This window comes from Spea bombifrons, chromosome 10, assembly GCF_027358695.1.
Source record: "Spea bombifrons isolate aSpeBom1 chromosome 10, aSpeBom1.2.pri, whole genome shotgun sequence".
NCBI lineage: Eukaryota > Metazoa > Chordata > Amphibia > Anura > Pelobatidae > Spea > Spea bombifrons.
Window position 1 is genome coordinate 18103050 of NC_071096.1, and position 10201 is coordinate 18113250.

Sequence of the window (10201 nt, forward strand, 5' to 3'; positions counted from 1 at the left end):
GAACAAGTGCCAAGTTTGTTTGGGACCTAATATCCCCCCTTATGAACAAAGGCTACCACTTGTCTGTTGACAACTTTTATACAAGCATCCCTTTGTTCAAGCTGCTGTGTTGTTTTGACACAGTAGCTTGCGGTACTATAAGAAAGAACCACATGGGTTTCCCACAACATCTGGCACGAACCCGACTACGAAAGGGGGAGACCTCAGCTCTACATCAAGAGGAGCTCTTGGTATTGAAGTTCATGGACAGAAAAGAAGTGTGCGTGCTGAGCACCATCCACGATGAGAGAACTGTGTGCATCAGGGCCTATAACAAGAACATGGGTGGGGTTGATCTGTCAGATCAGCTCCTACAGCGCTACCTCATAATGAAGAAGACAAAAGTAACTATATGTAACTTGAAGCTGAAACTGCAAAAAAAGACAGTTGCATTCCGGGATTTGCTTTTTTGTGCAACAAAAACGCGTTTATGGTTGCAATTTGCATCAGATAAATTGCAACCATAAACGCGTTTTTGTTGCACAAAAAAGCAAATCCCGGAATGCAACAGTTTTTTTTTGCGGTTTCAGCTTCAAGTTACACACAGTTATATAGGCTGAAAAAAGACATGCGTCCATCAAGTTCAGCCTTTCCTATATTTGTTAATTTGTTGCTGTTCATCCAAAAGAAGGCAACCCCCTCCCCCCAGTTTTTCCAGGTATCTTGTACCGAGATGCACCTGGTCCCTGGGTGGTGATGGAGTCTAGCAGAATTGGGGCTACCCATTTTATTTTTAGAATTCCTCCTACAAAGAAGCAGCAGAACCCACCAAAAAGATTTCATGATATGCTCAAAATAATGGTCTGAAGAAAGCCCATCTTGTCCTGAAAAAAACAATATATAACTTGTGTGGGTACGCTAAATGGGTGAGGAGAAAATTACAGCTAAACACAAGCACTGCAAAAGTGTTAAAACGGCCTCGGTCCCAAAGGGCACAAAAAGAAAAAATAAGCCCTGTCCTTAAGGGGTTAAAGTTTGGGGAAGACAACAGGGAATCCAGTGCAGAAAAGAAGAGGAATGCTTGCCCTCGATGGATTCTGAGGATGTTTAACCTCAAATGTTAAAAAGCAGATTTCAAAGATGAACACTGATTCGGTCATCATCCCGATGATCTCACAGTTACAAGTACTGGATGTTGTGGTTAATAAACCATTTAAATACCATTTAAGAAGGCAGTACAGGGCATGGCTCCTTTCTGATGATCACGCTCTCACTCCAACAGGAAAAATTAAGAAGCCATCTATCAGTCTTCTATGTGAATGGGAACTTCATGCATGGAGCCTGACTTCTGCTGACAGCATTGTTCTTGACTTCAAGAAATGCTGCATTACTAATGGCACAGAGCATGATATCTTATGGCATGACACAGCACTGAAAACAAAGGAGAGGATGAGGAAGATATCATTCCAATCATCATTTATTGAAAAAAATATAGAAACAAACACTGTTGTTTTTCCCTCCGATACATGCTAGGTTTTACATGTTTGATGCTTTACAGATAATCTGGTTGTTGTGTGTTTTAATGATTAAACTATTTTTTAGGACAAAAACAGTGGTTTTGATTTATTTTTTTAACCAAAATTGGGGGGTCGTATTAAAAACGAGTAGAACAGCTAAATCGAGAATATACAATTAACTAGAAGGATAAAATTTGTATCTCACCAGATCAAATAGGAGAGGCATTGCGGTCATTCTATATAGATTTGTAAAGCCTTCCTGATAGTAGTGATAAGCGGGACCTAATAAAAAAAAAAAAAAAAAAAAAAAAAAAAAAATATATATATCTTCAAAATATCTTCAAATTCCGAATATACGGAATATAGCTATATTCTATTTTTTCTTTCTTTCTTATAAGTAACAGACAATTGCTAACGGGGTATAGCTCCAACCTTGGCTGCCTGTGGTCTTGCTAAACCATAGTAGATTCTCATTAACCCCTTTATAACAAGACTGACTTATACAACATTAAACTAAAACAATGGTGGTCACTCCCCGGTTGCAGATCCTGGCTGTCTGCCGGATATAATCCCCTCAGCAAGTGACGGGATGATATACTGCTGGGGTCTTTACAAAGTCAGGGCCCAGTGGCCCAAGTGATGGAGGGTTCTGTCACGTGTATATGTGTATATATAACACATACACACAAGTCCTTCAGGCTCAAGTTGTGAGCAAAATCAAGAGATGTGGGAGTCTGTTTTGCCATTTTTTGGGTTTGGTATTTGGAACATGTTGGTCTGTAAGCGACAGATCTAATCAGGCCTAAGCCTTTGCTGGATCTGCTTAGTCTGGGTCCTATTCTGCACCCAACCCTAGCTTACCAAAAAACTGATCATGTCTGTTGAGAGGGGCATTCTGATGAAGTGGCATTATGAACTGACAGGTGCCAAGTTCACAGAGATGTAGGATCTGTTTTCAGTCCCAGATATGCTAATTTCAAGGGATTGCACTGAAGGTAATTGGGGAGATCCTTAAATTTAATCTTCCACAAGACTCCACCATGGACAGATCCTGCATAGAGGTAATGCATATGAGTGTGTGAAAGAGTAAAAAGGCTTACTTATGTTGGCTTGTAAAAGGGTGAGTGTTTAATGCCAACTGATGTTCTCCCTAATTAGGGGACAGTGACTTGCCTGCCGCTGAGAGTATTGGCCGAAGTGAAAGGGATACAGAAGACTCTTCAACCAGTTCTGGTAAGTCTTAATGAGCTCATTGTGATCAAACCAATTCACCTCTTTCCTTACTGTTAGCCTTTTTTAGGTTTCTGCTGCTCATGCTCTTTGTTGCACCTGAACACAAAACACCCATTTTTAAATGATGTGCTTCATACTTTAAAGCATATCAAAGTATGAGATTTTATTTGTAGATTAGAACTGTTTGGCTTCTGTGGTCTACTCATTTTGGTTTTAGTTGATCTTGGGTTGAATGCTATAAGTAGTGGGCTATTCAGATCAGAAGCTTTTTTTTTTTTGTTTTGGCCTGTGGTATATGTTAGGAACGTCTCAGATTTTTTTTGTCCATTACTGTTTTTATCTTAGAAGTCATAGTATAGGTAATCAGTAGAACAATATATGTTCACCCCCCCCTGCAGGTTCCTTAATATTCGATCACATTTGTTTGTTTTCTTCTTTATCTTTTGGCATACAGAGAATCTGTTGAATTTGTAGATCAAGTTCCTTCGTCTTTTTCTGACAGTGAAAACCATGATCATGTCAAAGCTGAGCTGAACACAAAGATGCCTGTGCTTCAAGACTCAAACTAGCACACTGAACGAGAACACTTTTTGAACACTGTTATGCATAGAGCTCTAGCATTGCAGTGCACAAGATGGAAGCTAGAGCCCATGCTGCAGCAGCTAAAAACAAGAAAAGTCCTGGAAGTACTGTTTGAAGAGGGACCAAAACAGTGGTACCTGGAATGAAAGGTTTCAGTTGTACAGGGCACATTGTATTCAAGTCTTACTTATGTAAGGCTCTGGTGTATATAACTAATGTTGAGGAGTGAATATTAAACGATTTGCGACACAGATTAAGATATGCAATATGTTTTTTTAATTTGTGTATATAACTGTATACCACTGTTTGTTTATACATTATATCCCTTATATGACATTCATTCTACAAGTACTTGTTTTCAAATATTTCCACCCCATTTTCAACATACTGATATTTTTTTGGAAACAATTTTAAATTGGTGCTTTAAATGTAAAAATGTACTTTCAGATACCATGTTTTTTCCTTCTTTGGAAATTTGGTGTATAGCATATTTGTGAGAACTGGCAAACGAAACGGAATCTCTAGATTTAAATGAATATTAAACATATAGATCTGGTTCCCACTAGCCATTCCAAAAGCGCAAAAGCCTGCTAAACAGTTTTAACATGTGCAAAATAGCATCATTGTGCTTTTTCATGTGTTCTGTTAGTCAATGTTTTTGGGGTGAAGCCCATTTTATGTGTTTTCCTGTTTATCTTCATGTGGGTTTTTTTCTTTTTTACACGTTAGCGACAGGTATATTTGAGGACTGATATTAAGAAATTCTGATCTAGAATGTCAACCCAGTGACAGCACAGGCCGCCACACAAGGTGTCTGAAATGTTTCAGAAAAGATGAGTTTCACTAGCTTGGATTACATCATTTAGTAAGTGTCCGTAGCCTGCATCAGTATTACATGTGTTCATGTTTGAAATAAAGTTCTAACCCATCCTTTACTCTTTCAATGAATCTGGAGCTTTTTCCTACCTTTTCACCATATGCTTTTATTCAACCACCATTTACCTCTTTTCTTTCAGTGTTCAAATACAGGCTTCATGTGTAGTCTACGAAAGTGCACATCACATGACATGATATATTGGTGAGAAAAAAAACCCAGAATTTGTTTTGCTTTGAATTTGTCACCTCTTTAACACGGTCGCATGTCCGCCACTCTAGGGGGCCCAGGCGAACCCTGCAATCACTTCTGTATGGGACAGCTGCTTACTACACGTGCACGAAGAGCGAAATCCCTTTGGAGAAAAATTTTTTGTTTTTGAGCTGTTCATTTTTGGGCAACAAACTTCATTTTCCGGCCATTGATTTCTAATGAAATTCTGAGGTCTTTTTGCCATGGAGAAATCTGTAGTTGGGGTAAGGGTATCTGCAGTTGGGGAAGAGTGTATGAATGAGTGTGTGTGAATGAGTATTTGTGAATCAATATGTGTGAATGAGTATCTGTGAGTGAAATGAGTATTTGTAAATGAGTGAAGAAATTAGTAAGTGTGGGAGGGGGGGCAAGATAGCACAGGCAGGCTGTTTGGAGGCAAAGATGGCAAGTCCTATGCATCCAGTCTGGGTAGGTTGTATGGATGCAATCCGCTGCTGGGACTAGTCCTATGTGTGCTGGGTTGTGTTTAATTTATCTGTACCTGAAATGCTTTGTTTCATATGTTTGTTAATACCTGCAAATACATGGTTTGTATGTGGTGTTTATTTGATCTATATCCGAACGACATGCGTGAGGAAAAGAGAGATGTGGTACAGTGAAGGAGGGGACAAAGTGACTCTAGGGGTGATGAAGGGGAAGGGGGCACCATGGGGGTGGTCCGCACAGGGTGCCTGAACACCTAAAGCCGCCTCTGATCACAACTTGCACTCGGTTTTGGGTCATTCACCAGACCTGCACCATTCACTTGTTGTGTGATCTGCATAGTATTGTGCTCCTCTGCCGTGGGGGTGGGTTAGAAGACTGCACTGGCTCTGACAGCCTCCTCGATATTAATTTATCTAATATATGTTGAGTGCGGCAAATGCTTTTATTTTGTGGAGTTTTTTAGTGTTGGAATGGAGGCTGTGATTCTATGCCAGGGAGGGTGGGGGCCCAAGCAAAGGCTTGCCCAGGGTCCAATCAATATTAAAGACTGCCCTGGTTAGATCTTAGGTAGGGTCAGACTTACTTCCAGTCCAATGAAAGTTTAATGGAATGGATAAAATGCAACCAGGAAATGAAAAGAAAAACACATTCTCAGCTAATATATATATATATATATATATATATATATATATATATATATATATATATATATATATATATATATATATATATATATATATATATATATATATATTTATTAGGTTTTTTTATTATTAGTTCAAAACACCGTATTTGCTCGATTTATAAGACGACCCCCCAAAATTTGAATATTAATTTAGGAAAACAGAGCCTGAATATAAGACTACCCTATAAGAAAAAAGTTTTACTGCAGTCTGTCCTAAATGCTGCTGCTAGGCTTCCTTGCACTCCGCTCTTCTTCTGCTTCCCCACCCTGTGAAATACTCCACTGGCTCCCTATTACCTTTAGAATTAAATTTAATTCTGGTACTAACATATAAGGCCCTCCATAACACTGCTCATGCATACATTTCTGCCCTCATAAACAAATACTTGATCCTTACCTTCTTCCCATGGGCTAGATCCTTACCTTCTTCCCATGGGCCTCGCTTATCGCCACTTTCTTTTCCCGTCTACAAGACTTCACTCGGGCTGGCCAAAGTCAGAGGAATCTTCAGCATTCACCCCCAACAGCCAAGAAACATCTCAAAACCCACTTCTTCAGAGAAGCATATCATCTTAGCTGCTAGAACGTCCCTGTCACTGATACAACCCCACACTACCTCTCATCTTTTCTATGTTCCTTATGTTTGTCCTCACCGCATTTTCTCAAGATTGTAAGCATGCAAGCAGGGTTCTCTCCATCTAATGTATTGGTTTGTCTTAGTATGTCAATTCTAGTCTTGTCATACCCCTTGAATATATGTATTGTATGAAGAGCTGCCTAAATTGTTGGTGCTATATAAATAAAAGATAATAATAATATAACCCAAGAGACACAATCCCATTTTACACAGATGGAGCCTGCCTTAAACTGTAAGAGTTCACATACTCTCATATGCACATCTGGAAAAAGCATTAGTTACATTTTTTTAGCATTCAATAAGTCTCCACCCTGATGTTACTCAAATTTTCATTATTTGTTTTTCTTTTTTATTTCCTTTCTCACAGTGGTGAATCATATTCACCTCTCCCACATACTCAGCCAGTGACTCAGTATCCTATTGAGGATCACTGACCACAGTTATATGAGAAAAAACTGTTCAAGAGTCTGCTAATAGAAATGAATCAGAAATAAGACAACATGCTCTGTATATTATTGACCACAGACAGGGGAATGGCTGAAAGAAATAGAGACAGCACTTCTGAAGAAAGAAATCCTCAATAGCCAAGAAGAAAAATGATCAACTCTATTACACAGGTAAGCGAAATAAAAGCATATAAGTTCTCTCTCTCTCTCTCTCTCTCTCTCTCTCTCTCTCTCTCTCTCTCTCTCTCTCTCTCTCTCTCTCTCTCTCTCTCTCTCTCTCTCTCCTCTCTCTCTCTCTCCTCTCTCTCTCTCTCTCTCTCTCTTCTCTCTCTCTCTCTCTCTCTTCTCTCTCTCTCTCTCTCTCTCTCTCTCTCTCTCTCTCTCTCTCTCTCTCTCTCTCTCTCTCTCTCTCTCTCGATATATGAATCAGTTTAGTAAAACAACATCTTATACAGACTACTGGCACTCCATGGTTTAAACTGAACCTAATCATTGAATGAAATGAACCTACTAACTAAAAACACTATCTATCTTGTGAATAAGATTGCTGCAAAATAAATAATTTTATGAGAATGTTACCTTTTCACTCTTAGCCAAATCAGTAAACATTAGCCTCAGCTTTAGGGGTTCATCATTTTACAGGTATATCACCTTGCATCTTTAATTAAATATAATTTCCTGATTTCTATTTATTTTAGTTACCCAGATCCTAATTTATTCTATACATCATTGTACTCAACACTTGACAAAATGTGGTACATAGGCTCTTCACCTTAATGTATCACAGCCTTGTAGGATAGTTTGTAATATCATAGAGGTCCAACATAAATATCTCATATCAAACAGAACCTGACGGATGTTTATATTCGCATTCGCATAGAAGCATACTAAGTTTAGAAAATGATTTTATCTCCTGTTAAATTCAATTATTTGAATGTTTTTTTTATGTTTTTTTCTGAATTCTGTTCATCAATGTTTCCCTCTTCTCTTTTCTGGACTTATCTGCCCTTTTCCCTCTCATGTGTATTTTCTTTCTATCCTACTGCAGTTCCTTCTGCCTCTTTGTTTATTCATTGTAGGAGTTACTACTTTTCCCAACAAGCATGGCAATAGGAACCATTCTGAAGACAACAGAACTACTAAAACGTGGAATATGAAGTCTGAACTTCTAACAACTATTAATTCTTTGTCAAGCGACACTCAAACTTCAGTTCCCTGGCTCCCTGAAATAACGCAAATTAGCAAAACTACCCCAGAGCATATTTTATATATTACTGGTGAAGGTGATTATTATGAGGATGATGACAGTGAAGAAGAGGGACCTACAAACCCCCCACATTCTGATGTCCTTCCCTGTCCCTATGATCGCTGTAAGCACCTGGAGCCACCTTGTGAAGACATACAAATTAGACTTGGGGGTAACTGTCTTTGTCCTGGGTTAACTGGACCCTGGTTTCCACCTGACTCTCCTCGTGTGGGGCAGATAACTCCCACGGAAAGAGGAGCTAGTGTTATGTGGTGCTCCCCACTTTCCTTTGTGCTTTATTACAGGGTGTTGTACAAGACCAACAATGGCCCCATGGAAAGGGGACCAATTCTTAATGCCACTTATCGTTTTTTTTCCATAGGCAATCTCCTCCCAGATACTTCCTACAGAGTCTGCTTGGTGGCAATTAATGAAGCAGGAGAGAGCCAGGTAGAGGAGGGGGATGATTCAAAAGAGGGAAAATGGGAGAATGGCACCCCTGGTCCATGTAGGCTATTTCGTACCATTACTTCTCAAGGATCACACATTTATCTTGGAGGAGGGATTGGTCTAGCAGTACTGGCTTCTGTTTTGGGTTTAATTGTGTTTGGGTACTGGTTGTGGAGAAGAAAAAGGGTTGAGAGCAGAAAATGGTTAGACAATGATGAAACTGGCATTGCAAACATGACATTTAAAACAGAAAGTGTAGAGCAGCTGTGATACCAGGGTCATTACATTTATGATGCATGACTCTTGCTGCATGGTTGCTGTATGTATGTTGCACAAATATGTATTTTGTTATATATTGTTACATATATTTATTAAAATAAAATCTATCTTGAAATAAGTATTTCAAATTAATGCATTCAAATAGATATGAAATTTTTTTTTGATGGTAATATGATTGCTATCCATGTATGTCACTTTGCCACCCACATCAGGCATTGACTCACACGGGCACCCCCAGCTTTCTGTTGTTCGTGTTGCACGTTGGTTTTGCTTAGACTTGGGCGCCGACCAACTCTTCGTGGGGGGAAAAATCTTTGTATTTCACGAATGTTTAACTCCTAGAGCAGGCCCCGGCCAAGTCTCGGCACCAGGATTTTAAAAGTCTGTATGAGCGACTCTATTGGTCGCGGGCAGGGGGCTTGTCTGCCATCAACCAATGAAGTGCAACTGCCGTTTCGCCGTAAGGAGTTAAAGGTCCATAAGAGCGACTCTATTCATAGCCGACACTGGCCTCTTCTAGCATCAATCAATTGGTTGATGCCAGAGGAGGCACCTGCAGGCGACCAATATAGTTGCTTGCATGGACTCTAATAATGAAACATTCTCCCCAACTGTGACACCCATTACATTATATTTATTAATACGATTGACTACAAACTTTTGGCCAACCATAATAATGACCAGTACAGTATAAATGACCAGTACAGTATAAAGGCAGTACAGTATATGGGCGTAACCACTCCACATCACCTGTAAAGGCTGCCGGCATCCAAAGTCCCACATCAACAAACGTATCAACTGAACATGTGCCCAAGAAGTTGTTTTGCCCAATTGTGACGGACTCGTCCCTTTAGGTACACCGCTGTGGATATTATACGGCCCAACCACCCGTTTACCTGGAACCCATTTCGGCCTGACCAGGCAGCTAATACCGATGAACTAAATTGGGAAGGAAAATATTACTGAACATTTCTTATACCCATTTGGTGTAGTATTGGAACCATCTGTTGTCCGTGGACCCCCTATGTATCCAGTTTTTATGTTATACCCCTTTTTCAGATTGCCCCAACCCCTCCGCTGCCCACACCGCCAGGCCCAGTACCGGGACATACAGGTTTTACGTTTGGAACTGCTGGGCGGCCAGAATAGCCTCCTGCCCCACTATGCCCACTGTAAACCAGACAGGATTATCGCCACAGCGTGCCCGGCCAGGACCCCTGCCTGATGGTGCAAGTTATCCGAGATGGGGGTTTGCTTGAGGCTAATCCCTTCATCTTCCCTATTGTTCCTGGGAGACCTGAATCTCCCAGCTAAAGGGGGCGGTTATGTTACTCAGATTTCTCATTCTGTGTGTTGATGTGATTATGTGGATATATACCTGTGCCTGTGTACAATAAAGCATTCTAATGTTATACCCTACACTGAGTCTCGGCTAGTGACTGGGAAAACGGGCAAAGAGTGTGTTGTCCCAGGGAGCACAAGTTGGCAGAGGTACCAGCCAGATCCACCAATCAATGAGGATATGGAATGACAGCGCAACAAACAGCAATTTGATCAAGCAAACCTTTACTATA

General features: G+C 40.1%; 2 protein-coding genes across 4 annotated transcripts in view; both read left to right on the forward strand.

The window, feature by feature from the left end:
- The window catches only part of BSCL2 (BSCL2 lipid droplet biogenesis associated, seipin), a 58140-nt gene extending 51434 nt beyond the window's left edge, over positions 1–6706 (forward strand). Inside the window, exons 8-9 of one of the 3 annotated variants that reach the window (XM_053449035.1) lie at positions 2655–2729; positions 3184–4255. In XM_053449035.1, the coding sequence (XP_053305010.1) occupies positions 2655–2729; positions 3184–3203 (95 nt within the window). In that variant the 3' untranslated portion in view covers positions 3204–4255. Of the gene's footprint in view, positions 1–1261; positions 1801–2654; positions 2730–3183; positions 4256–6573 lie in introns of those variants that run through there. The other 2 variants (XM_053449036.1, XM_053449034.1) reach the window with 2 other exon arrangements.
- A 20-nt stretch (positions 6707–6726) lies between these two features.
- Positions 6727–8724, forward strand: LRRN4CL (LRRN4 C-terminal like). Its single transcript, XM_053449038.1, has 2 exons — positions 6727–6823; positions 7701–8724. The coding sequence occupies exons 1-2, from the start codon at positions 6803–6805 to the stop codon at positions 8616–8618; spliced, it is 939 nt and encodes a 312-aa protein (XP_053305013.1). The 5' UTR covers positions 6727–6802; the 3' UTR covers positions 8619–8724.
- The last annotated feature ends 1477 nt before the right edge of the window (positions 8725–10201 follow it).